The following is a 26430-nucleotide window of genomic DNA, read 5'->3' as shown; positions in this document are numbered from 1 at the left end:
GAAAAATGTAGGTAACTGAGCCATATACTGTACAAAATCTACTGTAGCAAATATAAAGAAGAAATGATGAATGAGATGTTTACAAAACATGGATGACAACATTAGATGAAACTTTCACTGACCAAAAGGAAGGAATGAAAAAAACAAACTTGTTAAACTTGTTAAACTAGTCATGAAATCGAGAGAAGTAAAAAAAAAACAACCAGCCTAAGTTTGTAAACTGCCTGAACTCATGGTCTGACCTCTGTCTGTGCACCATAATCTTTTCTGTGAGCAACTTAACACTCTTGCAGGCATGACCCAAACTAACAGGTAATGTAGGTCTGCATTTGTGTTTCTTGTAGAGCAAGAATTATAAGTGTGGATTGTAACAGAAGTGAAACATTCCGAGTGTTAGAGACTTTCTGGGGTAGAATTAAGATTGAACCTTTGAAAGTTAATTTCTCTTGTTTTAATTAAAAAGACAGAAGCCCAAGTCAGAATGAGTTAAACTTTCTTTTAACTACTATAGACTACAGGAAAATGGATACTACAAAGAACATGTTAAAATAATAACATTTACTGTAGCTCCTGGTTGCCAGGAGGGAATTCTGCTCCTTTTCCCTGTACAGAAGAAGTGTTCACAATCTCTCCAAGGCCCTCTGTCAGTGCCCTCTGGCTGTAGTCTTGTCTTCCACTGTTTGTCTTGTATTCTGTTCCTTGCCTGAGGCATAGGTGCATTTATCAACCCCATATGGTCCGCATCCATCAGTCAAAACTTCACACAGCAACATGATGTATTAGGCATATGTGGTTTTCACTATATTGAGTGACATATGCACATTATGCAGTGACCTCTCAAACAAAGGACTGGAAACCGAAAATAGACAAAATAATATAATAATCAAATGAACATATCTAAATGCATTAGAACAATCATTACCTTAATAAAAGGGAAGAGATGTAAAAAAAATACTGTTTAAGGAATCATATAGAAAATATGATAATGCGCTTTGGAGGCAAACTGACAGATAATGTTTCCCATGGAGAGTTTGTCAGAACGTTCCAGCCTTGCAAATTGAACTAAAGAATGTTAGTTTCTAATTAAAAAGACCATATGAAAATGGATCTACTGATCAGTAGGTCACATTATTTTATATGAATGCATGGCATTAGTACGAGCCTTAGAAGAATCTTACATGTGTTTGAGTAACTTTTGTGGTTATATGGTACATGTGGATATATTTGGAGAATAACTGAAGAATAGTTTGGACCTTGAAGTACAAATTGTTTCCACACAGCCAACCATTTGGAAGTGTTGTGTTTAATCTCTAACCTATTTATATCAACCCAGGGTCTAAGTGTATTTTCAGAAGGATATTTTAGGAATGCTAATAAAGTACATTATTAAATAAACATTTTATATTTTCCAAGATCTTAAACTATGTTTACATCAAATATACAGTAACACAATTATACTGTACATTCTGTACTACAGTACAGTATATATATATATGTTTTGTCTTCATTGAAAATAATACCGTAGGTGTGTAAATAATTCTCAAGAGGAATCTTTAATTTATACGTATACCTTTCCAGACCCAATTGTACACAGCAAGACATTTCTCATTATGAACGCACCTTTCTAGTCTTTTTTTCTTTGGGTGGTATAATGTCTCAGAACAGCAGGTCATATAAAAATGGTCTTTAGCATACTGTACCTCTGTTTGTTGAAGTTATTGAACCATCAACTACTCTATATATTGGGTTAAAAGGACCTGTGTCCCTAAGTTAAATAATAATTGTATAGAAGCAATTGGAATATGCGCATCTTTTAGCCATTCTGTTATGAACAGTAAACACAATAACAGGATATATGGAGATTTTTGTTTTCCCCCTTTTTCCTTCTAATTTCTGTGAAGTCTAGCGTTCTTTTCTGCAGTCTCAGAAGTAATAAGCACCATTAAACTATAAAATGCATTAATGTGTTCTGGTTCCTTGACCCAGTGAACCTTGAATCTACAAATTGAAGGAAAATGCAGAGAAAGTGGGAGAGCAGTGTGCTGAAAAGTTCATTACCTAATGCAGGACTAATTTAAGTAGTGCTGCTTTACTTCAATGCCTAATTAATCCCCATGGGTATATTTAGTATTTATTTTATAAATCCTAAAGAAAACAAATTTAGAATATTACAGTAGGGACACATCACCTTTGGCATAAAAGAAAGGGGATAATTTGTCAGATGTTTGTGACATTCTGTTTGTAAAAAAAAAACTAGGGCAATTAGCACTAAACTAGTCCTGTGTCATATCTCAAAAGTTTTGTTCTAAACAACTTTTGTATAACATAAGATGCATGCAGCTCATCGAACTGGACGTTCAGGACACAGTTGCAGACCTCTGCTTACCAATATTGGATTCCTATGTCTTTAGTCATGCTGTTTCAATTGCCTTTTTTCAACTGTGGCCAGGAAGTACCTGCATAATGATCTCTCACTGAACAGCTCACTGGAGGGCAGGGTCATTCTAGTTAATGATGCTCTGGTGTCCATATAGTCAGACATCGAGCAAGGCAGTATTTGATTTGGGATTTGTTTCAAGGTACAGCAGGTTTCTACATTCTTTTGTTGACAGACACTGACTTTTTTCTGCCCAATGTGCAGATGATCGATGTTTTTTCTTTACATCACCCTGCAAAGTCTTGCCTGTCCTGCTCCACTTCCCTGGCAATCCAGTCAACCCAGAAACACTTCACTGCCGTTTTTCTTTTATGAATTGCACAGGTCACTTGTACCAGTTCCAATTTACAGAGAGAAATGAAGAATTTCAAATGTGATTTCACTTTCATTTATTTTTACTGTTGAAAGATCAACATTGGAGACAACAGGAAAATGCAATCATGTATTTGCACCATGGCTAAAAACCCTTCTGTGAGGTACTGCTTTTTGTATGAAGTAACAATCATTAACAAAAATAAATTAAAATAAAACAGTAATGTAACTTCCTTTATAAATATGTATAAACCCTGTGTGTGTTCATTTTGACTCTTCACGCTTACAAATATAAATAGGGAACATAATTCTCATGGTGTTGGGCATTTGGGTCACAGTAGCCCAGAATAAATCAAAAGGTAAGCAGGGCTATGGCAATATTACTGCTTATTGTAAAAAGCTGTTTGATTGTACCATAAAACACAATGATCTATATGGTGTCAGTGTTTGTGATTTGTGTAATAATGTATTTAATCTTCTCAGCAATGTATGGAAACAATAAAAAAGGAAAATATTGGGAAGTACAGATATAGGTGTAGATTAAATTAATCAAGGAATAAAATTATACAATGCACTAGTAAGAATACATTTAGAATATTGTGGAAAAATGTGTTTATCATGTTACAAAAATAATACTGCTCTTCTAAATTCAGAACTTTAAAAGAGTAACAGCAATCCTGGGTTTATAGGACAGTGGTTTTGACAGGCTAAAACAGCTAAGCCATTTTAGTCTTGAACAGTGAATACTATGAGGGGACTTGTTTTGCATATTCTCAAGGGCACTGACACAGTCAACCTACTGGACAGTGAAATACTAACCAAAACATAGAAATTGAAACTATGTGGAGGTGCACGTAGAGACTCTGTGTCCCTTTTTTAGAGAAAAAAGGGGTTGTGGGAGTGTGGAGAAAGCTACCCAGCCATGCTGTTGAAGCAGTTACCTTGGCTGCTTGCAAGAAATAGCTACTGTATGTGAAATCCTCTGAACATTTAGCTACTAGTGCCAAATAAGATGATGATGGGCTGATTGGCCTGTCCACATTTGTGAGTATTTCTTAAACCTATGTCCCATTACACTGGGTGCATTTTCCCTGTTTTTGTAAAGAGCTTCACATCTCACCTTAGGTGCTGCTGCTAATACCCCGGCTTCTTTCAAGAAATAGCTGGATGCGATCCTGGGTTCAGTTAATAGCAACCAAGGCAGCAACCAAACCAGCTCGATGGAGTGAATGGTCTCATGTCATTGTTAACCTTTCTTGTATTCTAAATTAGTGCCAACAGCCTGCCATCACTATATCCTTGTATTTCCTCTTTCAGAAAGGATCCTTTAATTCTCATTTTTAATACAACAGCAAAATTGTATAAGTTTAGTGGGATTAGTATGTTGTAGGACTCAATGTATTGTCACTAAAGGGTACTGTACATTTACAGATCTGCAAGTAGATTCTCTAGTGGAATTTTTAAATCCTATGAATGTATTTCTGTTCCATAAGACCCAGAGAATATTGTTAGATAACTGAAAACATCCTTAGTGAAAGTGTTCACATGTTCTTCTTATTGTCAGTTATTAGGTATATGGTTTATTTTCTTAGTAAAGATCCTTTTGTTATGAATCTGTCACATAGTGGCGAGCCAGGGCTCAACTCACCATAGCAATCCTGCATTCCTATGTGGGATTCTGATCAGCCCATTCTCAGCTAAACTTGAGCCATCTGTCAGTCTTCATCATTAGTCTTGGTTTAATCACTTAATTGAGGTTAATTAAATCTTTTCTAGGTTTCATTCAGTGCTGTGACATTGAGTCTGTTTACCAGCTCTCAGCACTTTAGTCTGTCTGGTCAGCTCCTCCTGTATTCCAGTTTTTTTTCCTGCTTTCTCAAACACGTCTACAGACCTTCCCCTTGGCCTGACCTTGTCTTCTGATTGTCTGTTATTGAACTCTGCTTGGACTTTTCACCAAAAGCCTGTTTAATCCTCTAATAATTCTCACTGCGCTTGCAGTGCCAGTCCTGTCTGCTATCTGCATTTTTACATCCCCTGAACCTGCCACTGTCCATGCTGGACAATCTGAGCTCCACTTGTGCCAGCTGCCACCAGCCCTGCCTGCTTCATTTTCCGCTTGTTCTTCAATTTTCTCTCATTCATCCTAGCTCTCGCATATGGATTCCTCAGCCTGATTACTGACGCGACTCAAACTAAGTAAGAAGCCACATCATTACAGAATCTGATTCATTCCAGGCCCTTACAGTAACACTAATGTAACTTAACACTACTGCACAGTGACAATGACTTTGTGGTAGAGCTGATAATATTTACTTATGAATCTTAGTTTCTGTTTTTCTTCTAAAATTTCAAAATTAAAGACATTTGATCAAGGGTGGTAATTGGATTCTTGATTAGCTTCCAACAAAATGTTGTTTGACATGTGAAATGCATTTCAAAAGCCAGTTTCATACCAGATTAAGAGCTGATTAATAATATTGGCATGAGGGTATAGTGTTCAGAGAGGAAATGTTAACTGATCATTTTATTAAAATTTCAAATTTTGATTGTTTTATTTGAGCTTTGGAGTATGGTATAATGGAATTCTGGTGGCTATGATTTATCTTAAGCATTTAATTTTTTTTCTGTTAAGTGACTTCCTCCTAATATAAATCTGAAAACACAATGGCATCAGTGTTGATTTTGATTATATGTGTTGTATGTGCTTGGTTTTAATTTTTTTTTAAGATCTGGTATGCTGTATGCTGTTCTTTATTTCCATTTTACATGCATGGATATTGTGGTGCTCTTATGTGCTCCTAGATTTGTTCTTCAGGGCAAATTTGCTGCAACTTATCATTTGAAATTCAACATCGTCTGATATCACTAGTCTATAACAAATTTTCACAAGAAATTGATAATTAACAATTTTGTATGTTGTCTGGCTATAATAATCGCCCTGGTTGCATTTTATGCAATGCACACAAGGTTTTATTAGAATTTTGTATCTGCAATATACTGTAAGATTGCTCTATCAGGCACATAGGGGCCATAAACACTATTAATTGTAGCTATTAGTCTCCTAATTAATAGTGGGTTAATGTGCTAGTGAAATTATAAAAGCATGCTAATTAGTTTGAGGGCTAAATGGAAATGGTCTACATTTAAAATGTTTGTTTTGCTTTGAAAAAGAAAAAAAAAACATTTTATTTAAAGCTATTTGGTGTGTATCCTACAGTGCTGAATTATTATTTTGGGTGCCTGTATCATGAAAGACAGTTGGAAAATCCAGTTACCAAACTTAAGAACCTGAGAAAGTCTAAAAATGAGTGGAGCCCATTTGGTCCATCATGTTTATTTGGTTGCAACGATCTCGAACATCTCAAATGATCTCCAACAATCTCAAATGATCTCAGATGAACATGAATGATCCCAGACAATTGCAAATGATTCCTAATGAGACTCAAGGATCTCTGCAGTCGTTTCTTGAAGGAAACACACTTATCAGCTTGTTCCTGGTTCCAGACTCATTGAGACCTTGGTGTAAAGTACTAAATGTACCCCCAGTTCTCAGGTTTAGTTTCCATTTGTAGATTGAAATGAAGAATTTCAGGCTTCCAAGCTGCAGTGATTAGGAAACTCCATATGTACTGCATATACATACAGACAAAGACAACTGGATAAAAGCTTTTCTAGTAGATTAAGGCTAATAAAACATCTTTAAATCTTTGAAATCAAATGATTCCTTATCTTTTGCAGGGTAAAATTGAAGTAGTACTGAAGTATTCTGGAAGATATCAGAGGCATCTGACCTGCTTGTAGCTAAGGACTAGACTAGATATGTCATACTTATGCTCCCTCTGTGATAGCTGCTCGTGCTGAATTAAACAGCATCGTGTTAAAATTCATGTACAATCAAGTGCTTCTCACTTGAGAAATGATTTGCTATTACCGTGCTCCTTAACAGTACATGGGGATTTTACATACAGGAATGGCAGAGCTCGCACTTGCTTCGGCGGTCTGCAGGCATTTGATGTCTGAGAATATTACTTGTGGGCGATGGATTGAAATCAGCCTTGATGTCTTTGTTACTTTACCTCCTTCTTAATTAGAAATTAGACACGGCAAAAAGAAACCAACAAAGATGATGCACCGCTCTACCAGAGCAGGGAATGGATAACAAAAAACATCCCATTCTTTTCATTGTGGAGTAGGAGGCATGTTAAAAGTCAACTACAGTAGGTAGTAGAATTACAGTCTGAAACAACCTTCATGGAATTTGATGGCAGCAAATAAAATGACTGCTCAGTGTCCCCCCAAAATGTTGGTACTGTACACATCCTTACAAAGAATAAATAATTAACTTTATTAACAAGGTTATTATTTGGAGTACAGTACATAGTTTACTCCAGGCATTGCTTATCCAAGTACAGGGCAGTAGTTGATATTGACCTGGATTCCATAAAGGGGAAGTGCACAGCTGGCCAAATATCAGAGTTGAGTGGGCTTCAGCTCATGTTACTTTTACTGTAAGGCATGGTAAAACCCATAGTATTTATAAATCCAAACTGGGTTCACTAAAAATCTTTTTTAGTTAAAAAAATCCTTTAAAAAGGTAGAGGACCATGCATATGTTTGTCCAGAATGTGAAATTGTGAGAAGTATTGAATACTTTCATGCTGAGTCCCACTGTTCCAATAGGAGAGTTAGCATTGATTGGAAAAGTTATGTGGTTTTCAGAGACAACACTGCAAACTGAGAGCTGTCCAGCAATTCACAAGGGGCAGTGTTGGCTGTCTTAAGCCTTTCCAGCTCTGGCTGTGCTCTAATTGAACTCCATGACTTGGGGAATTATGGTTGCAGTCAGCTAATGACATTCCCTAGATGTTCATGCTCCTCTTTTCTTTTGCATATCGACAGCACGAATAGCAGCAGCAACAGAATCGCAATGCTCAGCAGTAGCATTTACTGAAGAGATTGTTAGTTTAAGACCTTTCAGTAAATGTGCATTCGCAGATCAAAAAAAGGCTTGAGCCTTTGAAATCCTGCTGCCTCTGTTGAGAGTGAAGCAATCTTGGTTTGAGACAGTTGTTCCACTGCCTCCGGTAAAGTAAGTCATTGATAAAAGAAAAATGCCTGTGTTCTTTATCATCCTGATATGTGACTGAGACAGGATACTTTAGTTTTGGCTTTCTGCTGGCTGTGAACACTTACAGTTGTACTCTTCTTGTCTGTATCTTTAGCTCTGGATGCCACGAAAGACCCCTGCCTGAAAGTGAAATGCCCCCCACACAAAGTGTGTGTAAGCCATGACTACCAGACGGCCATCTGCATCAACCATAAGCAACTCATGCACAGGTAGGTGTCAGCTAAGCAAATAAACCACTCATATTTAGGGAAACCAGATTTTCAGATCTGAAACTGGGACAAAGATGGATACTAACTGAGTTTGATTGTGTAGGTTTTAGGGTTGCAACATTCCAACTACATGGGAGGGGTTGTCCTCATAGAAGTATTTTCACTTTTTTTATGCAGAAAAACACAAAATGTATCACAAATCTCTCAAATAAACTGACAATGAATTTGGGGTTCAAAGTTTTAGAATACTCTTTTTATAAAATATACAGTACATGAAATATTTCCCCTTTTCAACTGACATATATTTCCTTGATGCTTTGTTTTTTTGATCATGCGTTAAGGTAATAGATGTTTTTTTTATTCATTGCGTAATTCCTGGCATATTGATATGCTCTACAATTGATCTTGTCTGATGGAGGGAGACACTTTCAAGCTAGAGACTTACGCATTAAGTTTGGTTTTAGGCTGCCAAACGTTATCAAAATGCATACTTAATTAAGCTTACACACAGTGTGACTAAGCATGAATGTAAATGCTGGTAGGCTTTTTCTTATTTGTTTGATTTATGGTAGAGAGGACTTGGAACATGTATTCTGGCCAGTTGCAAATAAGTCAACTGTACCATTTTTCTAATGGACAATAAGAAATGGCATGTAATCTTAGTGGCAATTTTCCAAAATGCCTCTTTTATTAATATTTAAATATGTTACATTACATTTTGTACCATTCCTTGTTGGATATACTAAGTAAATAAATATGACATGTATAAATATACAACCATGTACATTTAGTACAAATTGAATTCAACTAAAATTGACCAAAGTGCTTTAGTTGCCATAGAAAAAGACTATTTATCTAAATGTGTCTTCTAACAGACTTCGTGTATAATGCCACTATTCAGTGATTTGTTTAATGCTCTGTTTTTGCAAATAAGGTTGATTCCCTTGGGAATGAAGATACAATCTGCATCTGTTTGCAGTGATGTGCATTGCTGTATGAAGTGGTGAAGTTGTTTCCTTGTGCCTACCACTAGTTGTCATATCGTGTTACTCAACATGAACCTTGTAAATCATACAGCTTCAGGGGTTGTATTTGTTTTCTAAATAGAAGATGCACAAAACACCTAATAAAGAATCCAATGTTAAACTGTGAAGACAGTTATGAAAGGAAATGTATTCACCTGTGATTCTAAGGTTAAAAAAAACTTGTTTTATGAAAGTGATTGAAGCAGACATTTTAGTCCGGGTTAGTTAACAGAATCTCAGGTACCTTAAAATTGTAAAGCACTGAGTACTGTTCTTTACAATACTGTGCTATAAGTAACAAAACAAAAACCAGTAAAACCAAATTTGTATTATAACAAATACTTGTGAAACCCTCAAGAAAACAGAAACGCTAAACCATTTCTTTCCTCCTTTGATCAATAATCACTGATTATAATCCAGGCACACTCTACTTTGCCACAGTGATATTACGCTGTCTATTGACTTTTAACCAGGCTAAGGTATTCTCACAGGCAATCAGCACACTAGGCCCTGAGATTTCCTGGCACATCCTGCCTGGATTGTATGAGTGCTAACAAGGTGGTTTTCCTTTCCCATTAGCTTGTTTGATCTTGAATGCATTGTCCACGTGTTCAATCCATGTAATGTGGCAGGGCTTTCCCAAAGCTAATTAGCCTGCAAAAACTGGCTTCTCATTACCAAGCACTTTGCTACACAGAGTATTCCCAAGATGGCTCTGCTTTTTCCCACTGAATGGCCTATAGTGTGCAGAATGGTGCATTGGCATGTTATAATATAAAGCTATATGAATTGTAGAAATTGAGACTGGGGAACAGACACTGTTAAAAGGGCCTAAAGACCCCATTCTATTCAAAATAATGACTTAAAGTTTAAAAGCATTAAGAACAACACAAAGATAGAATGCAACTGGAATACAGTGCGTTAAAACATTCCAACTTGTGCAATATGTGAAAAAACAACACTGAAAATGACCCACCTTGATTGCAATTCCAATACTGAAGTGCGTTTATAGGAATGCTGTACTCGGAATTATTGTGGGATTTAAATAACTCAAGTAATAGTCCTATTGAACCTTGTTACCACTTAATGATCTCCACAAGCCAGTCCTAGAATAAGAATATCCCAATACATTCTTCATAGCACTGAACAGTTGTTTGTTAAATCCCACATGGCTGATGACACACTTCACTTGCAATCATGTTTGCTGGACTGACCTCCTGATCTTTCTCCCCTCTTCAGTCAGAAATACCTTTCTTCCCAGCATTTCAAGACGACTTGAAAGTCTGAGGTCCTGTACAGTAACTATAGATCCTATTTAATCTAGAATTGTGTCAACTCTAAGAGACTATAACACAAATAAATATGATAAACTTCAATCTGTCTGTCATGTCAATTGGTTCAGGGTACTTCCAGGGGTAAGACATTCATGTTAAACATTATCACACCTCCTCGTTTTAAGACAAAATTGATAATGCAAGATTAATCAATTGTATTCTAAGCATCTTATACTCACTATCATTCCACAACATTGGTTATCTCTCACACCTTGTGTCATGATATCTAGACTTATTTGTACCAGTATGAAATATCCCTTTACAACATAACTGAGCAATACAAATAATTATTTAATACAAATAAGCAAATGAAGTATTGCTCCTACAACAAAAAATGCAAATTTACCAAAATTGCAATTCAAGGGGCTGGCTAGCGGATAGCAATGGTGAATGAGAACTTCTTATTCCAATGGATCTCTACAGGTCATATGCATGAGGCAAGTTAAAGTCCTTTTCAGCCCTATCATTTGGCTGATACATCATTTCTGGACTGTCCTAAAAGAAGTTAATAAAAATACAATTAAAATGGAATTAATAAAAATACTGGAATTTCTCAAATCACCAACTTGCTGCAATAACATTTAATTTTTAATTATTTTAGGCTTGGAGATAGATCCCCCTTATTGAAAACGTGATTTTTCCTACAAAGTTGTGACAGGGCTAAATGATAACACATACACTTCCACTGTGTTTTCCTGTTGTTTGGGTTAATAAAATAAATCTGTGGTACTGATTCCAGTCTTCCTTTCCTGGAAAGCAAATGGTGTTGTCCCAAAATGTGACACTTCGTCTTCCACTTACAGACTCTTGTTTCCATTTCAAGAAGGCAATGTCTTTGTGTGACACAAGTGACATTTCCCCCTTTTGATTAATAAATTTAGCTTTTCCATTTATATTATGTTTTCTTACTTGATGAGATTCACAATGAACTACAGAAAAAAAACAAAGATGCACTTGCATTTTCTGTATAATGTTACTTTTTCAGAGGGCTTCATTTATCTATAACACACTAGTAGATTGTTGCAAATGGTATTTATTGATGTGCTTAGTATTTAATATTATCCAATGACAATTACAGCTGGTTTAATGTGTTTGAGGACTGTTTACAAAATGCTCTTAAAATCCTATTACTAAATAGCTTGCAATAGGTTCTTTAATGGCTTGTGGTATTTTCTGAAAAAGACTCCTGCTTCTTTGATTTGGCAGGGTAAAGTTATGTAATTAATATGGCAAATTGTTTATTAAGTTTTTTATAAGAACATAGTGGGAACTTTAGAACCCCCTGGGTAGCATTCATTGCCCTTGAGAACTACAAGATAATGCATCTCTGTCAACAACTACTGAGAGATAGTAAAGTAATTTGACACTATCAGTGCTTTAACAAAGTGTAAGGGTCCAATATTAAGTTGAACTTAGTGATTAAATTTTAGCATGCACTGTATGCACTATGTTGGTTGACACAATTCTAGATTTATTGCAGGTGATAAACAGATGAACCAGTGATAGATAAAAAAATTTTGTAGGGTTATTTCGTGGTCAGGGGATAAAAATGCTATTTTTAAGATAGAGCCGAAAGTTTTGAAAGATACTTTGCCTCTGTAATTTCATATTGGCCTGTAGTATTGTAAATTCTATATTGGCCTATTGGCCTATAATATTGGGTCAATGTGACCAATAAATTATGTTGGTTCAACGAACCAACTAATGCCCCTGCATCCTACTTAAGCAATCAAAAATGTAGTAAACTGTACCATTGTTTCTGAGTTACTAAGTGTATCTTAGAAACATACACTTTCCCAGCCCTGTCATTTCTAGCAGTCATATCACTCTGCAACTCATAACTGGCAACCAACTGAAGCTAAGCAGGTGTGAGCCTGGTCAGAACCTGGATAGTAGACCTCCTGGGAAAATCTATGGTTGCTGCTGGAAGAGGTGTTAGTGGGGCCAGCAGGGGCGCTCACCCTGCGGTTCATATGGGTCCTAATGCCCCAGTATAGTGACAGGGACACTATACTGTAAACAGGCGCCGTCCTTCAGATGAGACATAAAACCGAGGTCCTGACTCTTTGTGGTAATTAAAAATCCCAGGGCATTCCGCGAAAAGAGTAGGGGTGTTTCCCCAGCGTCCTGGCCAAATTTCCCCCTGGCCTTTACCCACCATGGCCTCCTAATAATCCTTATCTAAAATTGGCTTCGTTACTCGCCTCTCCTCCCCACTGAGAGCTGATGTGTGGTGAGCGTTCTGGTGCACTATGGCTGCTGTCACATTGGTGGTGGTGTAAGGCACTTTGAGTGGAGTTTCCAGAAAAGCGCTATATAAGTGTAAGCAATTATTATTATGATGATTATTATTATGGTAGACAATTGTGTACTGCCACTTGCAGAATCACTGTCAACCAGATGAAAGGCATAGACTTGAGAAGTGTGGTCATAGAGCTCAACATCTACGTGGAGTGTACATGAACCTTTACAGTTTGAGCCACTTGGGATGCCCTTTGAAACATAATGTACATCAATATTTAGTATTATCTGCATATATTTCTGCATACATACCAAGCTTTTCATGGTTTGAGAATGTTAGAAAAATGTCATGTTCACAAAATAGATGTATGTACTGACAAGACCATATATTCTAATTCTATTATCAAATAATAATTATTTTAATACAACTAAAATATAATCACCTATATAATATATGAGCTATAAAATATAATGACCTTTAAACACAGTGTTGTTTTTGTCAGATGTTTCTAACATATATTCCTAAACTTGATTTACATTAATTACAGTTTAATCTCTTGTGCTCTTCCACATCATTTGGTCTCTTTAATTATATCCAGGGATCTACAGTTTTGTTTTTGTTTTGATCATGGCCCCTTAGGAGGTCTTTTTAAAGGGAAATCCTTTATCAAGTTACAATACAGATAAATCAATTTAGTGCAATTACTCCTTAATTACTTTATCTCTCTTTTACCATAGCCATTTTAAAATGTCTCAATGATCAGTTTGTCTCAAAGGAGAAGTGTTCCTGTATATACTGTGTAGGTTTTGAAGTATATTGTTGTTATCATACCAGAGTAATTTAAATTTTCCTCTTGAGTTCTGTTCATTCAGTTCTGCTCCAGTGAACATGCAGATGATACTCATTGTTCCAGACCAGAATTTCAAATCTAATGCCATTAGGTGACCAAAGATACCATGCTATAAGAAGTGCTATCCTTACCCTGCTGTCATGGCTAAATTCTACATTGTGCTTGCACAGTCTATCCTACCTAAACTTCCTGCTTAATTCAGTTGAGTGTTATCATTCAGCTGTTAATAGATTAAGTAGCCTCTTATGTGTAAAACAATAATTATTAATGACTTTATTTTAGAAACGTCAGGGAGTCATTGTAACCCACTGTGGGTTAAAACTAAGACAAGCTGTTAGGAGACAGCAGCACGATAGTCACTATTCAAGTATGTAATATGCACAGAGTGTTGTGTGAACTCACAATACTGTTTTAGGTTAAGTATTAAAAGATGGTTAAAGCCTATTAAGACTATAATAAAGTGCTGTAATATGTAGAACTTGCTTATTGTCACATGGTGTAGCTTCTAAACTCTGGGTTATTACAATAAATTGTCTGCTAATTACATGTAAAAGTATAAAACTTTCTATCGAGACAATGTATGAGTTTAATAAACCTTCATGCTAATAAAAAGTGTCTGGCAGAGCATGTAGTAATATCAACACAGCTTGCAGCTAATTGTTTTTAACCACTGTGTTGTGTGCACCAGTTGCAGCAAGCTGTACATTTTGCTATTGGATCTAATAAGCTTTCTGGCTGGAGGCTAGAGAATTATTATAACTTAATAAAAACAAATGTGAACGCATTCACTTTGTGAATGCAGGGTGCAAAGATCCAGTTGCCATGGAAATATGAGAGAGTGCCCAAATCAACTGTAAATGGTAACAGTTTATTACGCCTTCACTGGCTTATGGGATGTTTGATGCTGTTAGCAGTTTGACAATTATCTTACGATGTTTGTTTTCAGACCTTGACAATTGTCATGACCCATAGAAGATAGGGTCAACACATGCAGTGCTTATCTGGTTGTTTATTAAAGCATTTATGTAAATTAAAATCCCAAGAATATTATTTGTATCATGATTGTTTATTTGTTTATGTGCTGTTCAAAGCACTTGAGCTGAAAATATTTGAATATTTGTATTTTGTTTCTAGTCACAAATGTGGTATTTTATTTCACTTACAAAATAAAATGGTTAAAACTCCAAAATGTTTAAGAGCTGAGAAAGAACTACAATTCAAATCTTGTTACTAAGTCCATGTAGGTTTCAGCTAGAACTAAAAACAACAGCTGTGTGTCTCCAGGACCAGAATTGGGAATCACTGTTTTATATCTGTTACTTTTCCATGCACTTGGCCTGAAACCCTGCCTGGGGCTGACTTTGAATTGTCATTGTACCTTGAGATTACATAATGCTACTTAAGGCACCAAATTTGTTTTTCCGTTGTTAGTGTTTGTTTGTTTTAAGTCTTTTTTCATCAACTTCATTTACATATTGTATACCCTAGCATAAATTCAGAATTAATCAGTAAACAGTTTTATTTAGTATTCCTGTTACTACAAAGTGGTAATAAAAAGTGGATTTGTCAGACTGGTTATTAAATCATGGTAGCTAATTGAAGTAATTGTCGTTATAGAAAAATGTTACATTTCAAAATTAAGTACAAGTTATGAACTTTGTGAAAAGTGCTGCAGGTCACCATGTTGTCGCAAACTTGCATTTGAGTTCCCATGAATTGCGTCCTGATGCGGCCCTTCCTGTTCACCAGTCTTTGTAATGACTAATACAATGTAAGAGCGAATAAGTACAGGTTGTGCAGCACATATTTCAACTTAGAGATGTTCCAAAGTGTACATGCAGAGATAACAAGTAAGTAATATTTGTCAGCAAAATCGACTAGATATCGAGAGCAATATTTCTGTTGGATTACAAGAGATGTATGCACAAGCCTGCTTGTTTACAAATGTGATAAGGTCACATTACCTCACTGGAGGTTTTGTTGCCTTGTTCTGAATTGCAGAATACAGTATGGCGATGCGCATACTATTTTGTGATGCAAATTGGAAGTTTTACAAGTTACTATGTACAGTACATTTAACTCTTATTGTGGTTTGAAATGCACTCATTAATGTTGACTCTTTCAAACCCCTAAATATAAAAATAGTGTTGCAGTTCCCGTTAAATTACAGAATAAAGTTACAGATGCTGTAACATCTTGTAGTATAATCTTGTCAAGTTTGAAAAGGTAAGCCAAGCTGGCCCTGGTCAGCACTGGTATGGGAGACCTCTATAGCATACGAAGTTGCTGTCATGTATTCTGACGCTGAAAAATCCAATCCTAGAGAACCCTGATCCAGGAAAATGGTAGCATATAACGTAACTTTAGATGTCCCTTCAATCAATAGCCGCTGAAAATAAAATCAGCAATTCTAAGGAATTGTCTCAATTTACTGATGAAAATCCCCACTTCCTCCAACTCACATTGTAAATAACATCATTTTCATGTTCTTGACTTTCTGTCCTTTTTAATAAATGTTGATATCTCAAAGATGTCAATCTCAGGCTTTTCGATTCTGAATGTTAAATATTGGTATTGCACTGCAGTCTTAGGATAAATTGCAAGTTGAGAAAAATGAGTTATATCCATCCATTTGCAGTGAATATTATTGCTCACAGTTACTGATGCATCGATTGGTTTAATGACCATAATCGCTTCATGTAATTAAGGGATGTTTTCTAATGAGACAGTTTAAATCACTGATGCTTGTTTTTTAGATTAGTGGATCATGAGCAGCTATTTAAACAAGATACATTTTGAAAAACACACAGCCATAGTTGCAGTGTATATAGTTACACATCATTGATCAAGTTTGATTATAAATACTTATGCAAGATATTAACAGTAAATGATGCAATATAGAAATAATCACTGATATACAGTACACAAAATCTGATTTGTTTATAAATACATTATTAATCATGTATAATTACATTATCATAATCAGATAACACCAGGTTTAAAATTAATTTTACTATGATATTTCAAACTGTATTTATTATAATTGGAATTCATAATGGCTAATCTAAAAGTATTTATTACTGAAGTAACTTGAAAGGCATTGGAATATCTAAAAAATAATTTTCCAGAGCTTTCTAATAATTTCATTTTAATTTTACCTAGTATCTTTTACATTTTTCACTGCAAATTTTTGAAACATATTTCTGTTTCATTAAGTTTATGAAAGAAAGAGTATCCTATACATTATTGATACTGTATATCATTGCTCTTTTGTTAATGTTAGAGCACACTATCACCACTTGAGTGTTTAATGTACAACACTGATGTAAACTACTTAAAAAATAGACCACAATGCAGCAGTTCAGATTTTGTTTTCCCAAATCCTGCCTTGAAATAGTAATACAGCTCTTAAGGGAAATGGGTTTCTAAAACCTACTTAAGATCAAATGGTACCTGTGTGTTAAATGATACTGATATCTTGCTGACACGATGCCAACAGATATAACACACTGCCTTGCCTTGTGCATCTCTTCATTTAATTTTTAGTGAAATATGCCTAATGACTCCACTCAAGAGCTCCTAACTATGCCTTGTGCAAGTAAGCTACCTGTAATTAATTTTGCCAGTAAGCTGGCTAATCAAATTTACTCAGTTTAGTACTCAATTAAATAATTAGTGAACAGTGCATATAAAACATGCAGCAGAGAGGAATAGACAGGGAATGTGTTCATTATAATTGCAAAAAAGAAGAAAAGCTAAAGAAATTCTGCTTTGTTGATCTGAGTATAAAGCTATGACTATGAATATATTAAATATTTACCTGTCAGCAATGTCTGTAATGATTTGCTCTGAATATTAATATGAATGTTATTGTGCATAAAGAAGAATATATTCAAATATGACTTTGTACATGTATGTATTACTTCATAAATGAAAGAAAAAAACAAATACAAAAAACATCTTTCTAAAACAATTTGAATCTATGGATGCTGACTATACTTATCTATCCTATGTGTATCTGGCAGGGAATCAATGTTCTTGAAATCTGCATGAGACTGTAAAACATATTTGCACTATCAAAAGGATATAAAGATTCTATTTTAGTCTATTTTTTTTTCCTTTTGGCAAGTTGGCAAATTAGTGGACATAAAAATAACATAATAGTGGTTCATATTACTGTAGGTTTAATAAGAAATAACATTTTTTGTTTGTTTTTTTGTTGGCATCTGTTTGCAGTATGAAACCCAGAAGAGGAAACCTGGCCCACAAGTACTGGATGGGAACAGGCAACCTAGCCAAGTGCAAGCCCTGTCCTGTGATCCACCCTAGCCCTGTCTGCGGCTTAGACGGACACACATATTCTTCTAAGGTAAATACTGTACCAATGAGCTGCTGAAGACAGTGCATTGGAAATAAGTTTTTACTTATAGCATTTGACATTTGCAAGTTTCCAGTGGTCTGAATATCCCGTTATCTCACTGTTCAGTGGACTTCACAAAGACAAATATTTGGCTGCATTCTCTTGGGGATTTCCTTGGGCACAAATAAAAATACATGAAATGCAGTTTAGATTTAATATTTCCTAGTATCCTGCATGGAAAACAAATGCTTGTTGGTGCTGTAGTATCTACCAGGAACTGAAAAACATCAGGACTTCAAATAATGTATCAATCCAAGAATACTTTGACTTATTTTATAAGTGAAATGAACTCATCATCCCTTACCGTATGTTTTTATATATTCATTTTTAAACAGTCTTACATAATACTCTTTTTTGGGATATGCAATTACAGTATAAAACTTTAATTCATCTCCTGAGATTTGGCCTGGCTGTTCATGCAAAAGAGTTGAACCAGTGTTTTGTATTGATCTGGTTTCAGTAATGTGTCTCATGATCCTAAAAACCATTAGCTGTGAAAGACAAGTGACAGGATCATCCATTGTTTTTGTTTTCCTTCGGAATATCTTATTTGAAGAGCGGAGAATTCATGTTCTTTCCAAACAGATACTGTAGCAGTGGCTGTGAAAGAGTTAAGTCAACCTTGCACTTCTCTGATGTGCATTGTATCTCATTCCCTGCAACAGCATTAAAAAATACTGTGCAGCAAATGACCACGCCATCTATGATGGATAGTGGTTGCAATGAACTTTGACCAGGATTACTATTGGATTCTGGTGTTTTGTGCTTCAGGACATCTGAAAAGTACTCCAGCTGGGTCAATTACCCATGGTTTGCTGAGAGCATACCCTATCAAGTGCCCACTTTGATTTAAAACCTGGGAAAACATGCACTTTAATGACTGAATAAGTTTTCAATAACATTCTCTCTGTAATCTCAAAAACCTTATAAAGCAGAAATTATTTGTGCCACTTTGGACTGGTTTCAGAAATTCACTTATCCCTCTTTTTTGTGGGTTTGCTAGCTGTTTTCTGATTGGTATCTCATATTTGTTCATTTTTTTCCATTTTGAACTTTGGATCACAGCGCCAGTCCCTGCACCGTATTTATTTTTTTATATTTATCATTTCCTTTTACGGTCTATTTGTGTAGACCTCTACTCTCTTTATTTGGAATGAAATTGATTTGTTCAACTGTAATGAAATTTTGTTTTTAAGACATAATATGAGAATATTTCCTGTTCCGAAAATCTTCTATAGTATGTCTACTCGTACTGTCATCTAGTATTTTTTATGAAAACAAATTTGATGAAATTGGCGATTTGATCATTTATACTGTTCATAGTTATTAATTGTCAAAGACAGTTTCAGTATTTTTCAGTGTCCTTTCAAGGTTTGTGAGAAAATAATATGAACAGAAGCTATGAACAGTATGACTTCCATTAAAATGTCAACAGTACACAATATTTACTACTGTAAGTTTATTAACATTTTTGATTATAGAAAATTGCCATTCTCAACCTACAATACCGGGTGGTACCTTGCTGTCTTATATAGATTTTCAAAACTTTTTAATTTCCTAGATTTGTATCATGAGGCAACTACTGTACCTCTTGCTTCGACTCACTGTCAGATTTTGGTGTTCGTATTTTACTCCAAAATGTGCAAAAAGAGGGGTAAATGCTAATTGAATTATGTTATTATATTCTAATGCTAAACCACGTGATTGATGGAGTGAGTCAAGCGACCATCACTTCAATACTTCCAGTTTCTTCTATACGCTAGATAGCGTATGGTTATTGATTTGATTAGAGTTGATCGCAAGCAAGTTGGTTCAGCTCGTTTTTCGTCGCTAGTGTTTCCCTACAGCACTGCTTCAGCTGCAGGTTATGTCTTTTGCCAACTGGAGAATATGAAACATAAAGTGTGGACTTTATCTGAAAGAGAGGTCTTCCTTTACTCCATGTGCTGAAGTTTATTAATGGAACCAGACATTATACTAGTGAATGCAGTGATTGGGAGCATGAGAAAATTAATTTCATAACTATTAACCTCATTAGGGCTGCTGGTTTCATTTCAGTGCTCCAAGATGTATGTTCACTGTAATCAAGAAATGCTTCTGTGCCAGTTAAAATGTTTAAGGCAGATGGTGCAAAAATGATTTGTGAAGTGTGTGGGCATTTCTTAATGCCAACCTGTATTGTAGTAAAATGAAAGCCACTAATTAAATCTTAGTCTTAGTGAGATCTAGTATTTAAAACACTGCTTTACACTAGGTTTATTTATGTAATTAACAACGACTGATTGTGTCACACATTCTAATCCTGTTTTATTGTTCATTTAGAACAGTTGCTCCCTCCGGTTTGTATACAGGTTTACTTTGTCATTTGAGCTAGGTCTTTTGCTTGCAGGATTCTCTATTATAAGCTCCAGTCTTGTACAGTAGCTCTCCCCTGTCATTTCCCAGAGGCTGTTTAGGTAAGGAAAAAAATCTTACCTTTAAGTGCTTGAATGATATTTGTTAAAGATAGGAAAGCTTAAAACACTTATGGGTAATCTTTATTGACTAATGGTAAGATTTACAAAGCAATACTAAGAGTTACAAAAAAATGTTTTATAACTGTTCTAGAATTAGAAATACAGTAATTAGCTTTTTTTAAGGAGGACCTCTGATTACCTGCCTACATTTTGTTATAATAATAATAATAAAGCTGACACTTATATAGCGCTTAACTGGACACTCCACTCAAAGTGCTTTACAGGTAATGGGGACTCCCTTCCACCACCACCAATGTGCAGCATCCACTTGGATGATGCGACGGCAGCCATAGTGCACCAGAATGCTCACCATTCTGGTGAAAAGCAGAGTAATGAAGCCAATTCATAGATGGGGATTATTAGGAGGACATGATTGGTAAGGGCCAATGGGAAATTTGTCCAGGATGCTGGGGTTACACCCCTACTCTTTTCGAGAAATGCCCTGGGATTTTTAATGACCACAGAGAGTCAGGACCTCAGTTTTACATCTCATCCGAAGGACGGAGCCCGTTTACGGTATAGTGTCCCCATCACTATAGCGGGGCATTAGGACCCACGTGGGCCACAGGGTGAGCGCCCCCCTGCTGGCCCCACTAACACCTCTTCCAGCAGCAACCTTAGTTTTTCCCAGGAGGTTTCCCATCCAGGTACTGACCAGGCTCACACCTGCTTAGCTTCAGTTGGTTGCAAGTTGTGAGTTGCAGGGTGATATGGCTGCTGGCTATGAAACATGTTAGGAAACATAAAAGTATACTTAATTATATTTAAAAGAAAACCACAGTACAACATGTACTGTAAGAGTGAGAAAAAAGGGAGGAGAAAAACATTTATGGCCTTTACAATATATTCAATTTACCACTTCCAGTCTGTTTTCAGTCAAGTCAGTCTTGAATGTTTTCTCTTTCAGAAGATACTGTATGTCTGCTGTGTGTTCCAATCAACTGCCTGTGCTACTGTGCTCAATAACCTTTTCAGTGCCAAAATAACTGTGAAACATGTAACTTTAAAGGAGACCCATTTGTAAAGTAAAGGGCACATGCTCTTCTGTGTGCTTTATGTTGTTAAGCTTATTAGATTTAGCTGATCACTGATGAAATTGACAAAGACTTTGCAGATTGTGTATAGTAAGACTAAGGAGCTTTCTCTTGTTACAGAGGTTTTTGCACAGTTCATTTTTCTGATTTTGCTTGTATAATTGATTTGTTTTAAATAGTTTTGAATTTGATTTCTCCCAGCTGGCTTTCTGTAGCCATGATATCTGAAATTTACAGTAAGTCTCTCTCATGTGTGTTTTTCAAACAGATCAGGTACACAAGAGGCCTGCCCTGGGTTAATGAACTCAAATTGAATTGAATTAAAAGCCTCTTATGTATTTTGTGGTGATTTATATGTTGAAAGAGAAATTTGATTTAAATAGATTTATACCTCCAGGTGTCAGTTCATTGTAGTACTATTATTAGTTCTTTAAGAGGAGTTATCATATTAATCAAAGGATTTATGAAACTTCTGTAGTGTGTAGTTTAGAACAAAAATGGAATTGTGCTCCATTTAGTTTAAATCAAAACAAGCTTTAAAAGGTAATTACTGATATAGAAATGTGCTAATGAGACAGCTACTTAATATACAAAGAACCTGATTATCCCAACTTTTGCTGAATTCTGAATTCGTTGTTAATGCTTAGCAATGTACTTTAAAATTGAATCTGCTTTTGCATTTATTTATACTTTGTGTTATTTTATGTTACCATCTTAATTTAAGTCATTGTGAAAGGACTGACAAGGGGTATACACAGATTCATAGCCCCCTAGGTTATTTATCGTGCCATTGGATATAAAATCAGTGTTGTTCCTGGAATGAAAGAAAGCACATGTTAAAATCCAAAATAATATTTGAATTAAAATAATAATACATTTAATTGTGTCATCTCTCTTTTTGAATCAAAATTGAACGTTGAAATGAATATTGCTGCAAATGCAAAGAAAGCACTCAGCTTGCAGAGACAGCACATTTATGAACAATCCTTTCCTTGATATCTTTCACCTTTAGAAAAGTGACAAGCCAGATTTAAAGTGGTATAGCTGAAAACACAAAGCAGTTGAAAAATAGATCAAAGATTATGTGTAAATGTCAGCATCTATTTACCATTTATCCAATATGCATGACTTTTTATTTCACATTTGTATTTGAAAATGGAATCAAACCACACAAAAGCAGCACAATTTCATGTCTTGGAATGCAATAAACAAAACTGTCCCTGAGGATACAGTTTAATTTAAGGAGATGATATTGTTATTAATCTGTGGAGGGGTGAAAAACATTATAATTGCAGGGAACTAAAGCTTTGGGGCTCTTCCCCAGACTAGACTGGTTCACTGTACCCAACCTACTTTTCTTGAAAGAACGTAAGTGAACAGACTCAAATAGTGCTTGAGTGCATTCAGCCAATTAAAAAGCAGCTACAGTACATAGATGGAATTTCTGGGTTGATGTTTTAGTTATAAGTAGGCCACAATCGTCCTTGAGTAGGATTTTGTTTTGTGACTCGACCACATCCTCAGACGATTTGAATAAGGATAGAGATCCTGCATTGCCGTTTAACTATCAAGAAATTGATAAGAATCTTTTGAATGTCAGCCCATTGCTATTAAACTTTGCATTTATAGAGAACGTAGTTAAAATATGAAAAAAAAAATATTTGCCAAATATTTAAAGAATTTTTCATGCCAAATGTCACCCAACTGTCTAATTTTTATATTATTTTGGTTTGAAATCCTTTTTTGGTACTGTATGCAGTCACATGTCAGATTGTGGTCAGTGTTGACCTGCCACCTATGGACTAGATTGCAGTACTGTAGTTCATTTGAGTTCTGAAAAAGTTATTCTTCCATTGCTGATGAAATTTACTTGTACTCAGATTGAGGACCAAAGTCCAGTTTTATTTAATGTCTAATACTTGTGACTCATTAGCCAAAGCTCTCTCCTATAAGAGATCTGCAAAATGTCTTACTCGGGTGTAAATTTCATCTATATTTCTCATTCTGTTCCAGTTTGGTTTTTATTTTGTCAAATTAAGTTTGAAATGATATGAGATAACTTTCATGACATGACCTGAGTGAAACGTACATACCTATAATAATGTCAGCTAATTACAGAAGCACCCTTTCAAAACTAAGACATTCATACATAAGACATTCATACACTCCAGGAATAGCTTGGTTTGTTCTTTACTGAAATTCAGATATAAGCAATATTAAGTTAAGGTACATTTATTAAAAGATCTTGTAATTAACTGGAGTTATTTAGTGAAGTTAGTGTTCTTCTCTTAATGTGACAAGTTAAAGATTTCTTAACACATTTTAAACATACAGTATATATCTTACATGTTATGTTAACTGCAATAAATGCCAATGAAAGAGTGGAAATTTTAACAAGCATGAAAATAAAAAAAGTAAATTGTCTATCATCAAAATATTAAGAAACCAAACCATGCAATACAGAGTGAAGATAATTCTAAACTTCAATACTTGTTTTAACAAAATGTCAAGATGCTAGATTGTTTGTTATGGCTGTTGATGTCAACATATGTTGTCTTATTATCATTATTTCTAATTATGGTCCTAAAAAGTTGGGCATTGGAGAATTTCATTTTGTTTACTTTTTTATGAACAAATTTTTGTAAATATTTACACTGATCAAAATGATTTTACATCCAGTTGTCCAAAAATGGTGCTGAATGATTTGGAATGGGGTCTGTGTTTTCATTTTTGTGTTTTCAAGCTGACATACAGAATACGGGATTGGTGGGAGGGAAAGGCTGGAGCAGGGTTCGAAATCATGATAAAGCAGATTTTTTAGAATCATGAAAATTAAAGTAGGTCTTGCATATGTTGGAAAAAAAATACTGTGTATATGTCTGCAAGCAACACTGAATGGTCAAACAACAAACACGCATTCTGCCTTGGTATTTAAGCTAACAAGGGCCATCGTTGTCTTTGTACTTTCTACCCAAAAGCGGAGATGATTACATAAAATATTTACATAAATAAATTAGATTTTTCCTGTGAAATATTGGAGCTGAGGCACATTTTGAGAATGTTAATCTGATATTTCATTAATTCACATCATGTATATGCAGGAATGGAATAAAACGAGATTTTAATCGTCCTCCTTCACACAATGTATTAACATTATGTTTCAGGGGACAGTATTTTGTATATTGGAAAGGAAATTGGACCTCAGGATTTCAATCTTGTGATGACAGCCAATGAATTAACATCATGTAAATGGAATAAGACAGAATTTAGATGATGAGAGGGGAAATATAATGTGATAGATGTTATCCCTCTGCCTCTTTGCAGTGGCTTGATAACGCATGTGTGAAGAGGAAATTTAGCCTGTGAAAAGGGGGATTTAGTCTAATGGTCTTTTGTTAAGGAATTATTTACAAAGCATAATACAGCGATAATGTTGTACCTTGGGAGGAATTTTAATCCCAACAGTGAGAGAACAACCTCTTTTCAAGTCTGTCTGCTGGAGAAGCTGTTTTTAAAACTCAGAGCTGTTGTAGTTGAGCCCATACTATCACGGATCATCAGGCAGTTTTTTCAATTTGCATTTGTGTTTTCTTTTCTCCCTTTACTTATATCCGATAGAGGGAGACTATTTGAGGAAAAATAAAAGATACGTACAATCCAATTGCAATGTATTGAGGCATGACATCCTACAACACCTTTTTATTCATGTGCTGTTAACTCTAGAAAGCATGGAGAGGTCTAAGGGTCTGCATGATGCCCTGAGGTGTTATTAAGAAGTGGGGAAAATGTCTTAGCTCAAGAATGGTGTGTGTACAACCATTAACACTTGCTGCGTGTTCACTTGGGTTAAAATTCCTGTTTTGTTTCAAATAACACTATAATCAAGACTGCCTCTTTTTGCTGTAAAAAAAAAACTTTCACTTCATTATTTAAGCTGTTGCCAAACCTAAACTTCCTAGATCAGTATATCTTATCTAATAGCGTTATATTGTTCTCTATCACCAGATATGGTCCTTTCCAAATATCTGATTTTCCTCTGAATTAGTTATTTTTTCTTTTATCATTGTGGACGTGTGGACAGAGAATTTTTAAGTCGTCAATATTATAAATGTGTAGTGGGGTCCACAAGTTCTGATCAGGTGGATTGTTCGGTTGCGGTCCTTGCTACAGATGCTGTTTTTGTGGGACTAATGTGCTTTACCTTGATTCCTCCCGTCCACCCAGCTGTATAACATGCTGGGGCTCTGTCATGGACTGGCAGCCTTCCAGAGAAGGGTGTCATATGCTCCCCTTTTACTTTAATGCCGTGCAAACCAGCAAAAAGCTCTGGACCAATGGGGCAGTTGTGCCTTGAATCCAGAACTACCTATGCTTAATACAGATTTATCGAAAACATACAAGCATCATAGATTTAAACATGCTATTGTTATTGGTATTCACTTACTAGTGAAAGGGAACAGACCTTGATCTCCTACCAGAAGGACATCCTGGTTTTGTTTGTTTGGGGTTTAGGTGCCACAATCAATCTCTTGCTTATAGTTGTCAAGCTTAAACACGTTACTTATGAAAATTAAAAAAGCTGATAAATTAGCTTCCTGTGCCTACTTTAATCTATCATATATTATATTTAGTTTATTTAACACTTTAATTACACAATATATCTAAGGGGTCTTATTATCATAAGAAAGTACAATGCACTCTAAATACAGTATATTACATATACTGTAGATATGTTGAATATCATGCAAAAGCACTGTAGAATTCAGTAGTTTGTATAATTTTGCATATTCAGTTGTTTGTGTAATGTTACATTATTGTAGTACAGTGAAAAACACAGAAAATATGCTGAAGAGAATGAGAAAACAATATGTGTGGAATTAGAAGGAAGAGAGCCAGAATCAGGCATGTTGTTTTGATTTT

The 26430-nt window shown here is 35.4% G+C and overlaps 1 protein-coding gene across 5 annotated transcripts in view; it reads left to right on the top strand.

Moving 5' to 3' along the window:
- Window positions 1–26430, top strand: part of spock1 (SPARC (osteonectin), cwcv and kazal like domains proteoglycan 1) — a 254265-nt gene that overhangs the window by 162891 nt on the left and 64944 nt on the right. For all 5 annotated transcript variants that reach the window (XM_088604498.1, XM_088604496.1, XM_088604495.1 and 2 more), the window contains 2 exons: window positions 7975–8089; window positions 17777–17909. In XM_088604498.1, the coding sequence (XP_088460624.1) occupies window positions 7975–8089; window positions 17777–17909 (248 nt within the window). The remainder of the gene's footprint in view (window positions 1–7974; window positions 8090–17776; window positions 17910–26430) is intronic.

This window comes from Lepisosteus platostomus, chromosome 13, assembly GCF_059453375.1.
Source record: "Lepisosteus platostomus isolate fLepPlt1 chromosome 13, fLepPlt1.hap1, whole genome shotgun sequence".
Taxonomy (NCBI): Eukaryota; Metazoa; Chordata; class Actinopteri; order Semionotiformes; family Lepisosteidae; genus Lepisosteus; species Lepisosteus platostomus.
Note: the sequence above shows the minus strand (reverse complement) of the source record. Positions and strands in the feature narration are given on the sequence as shown.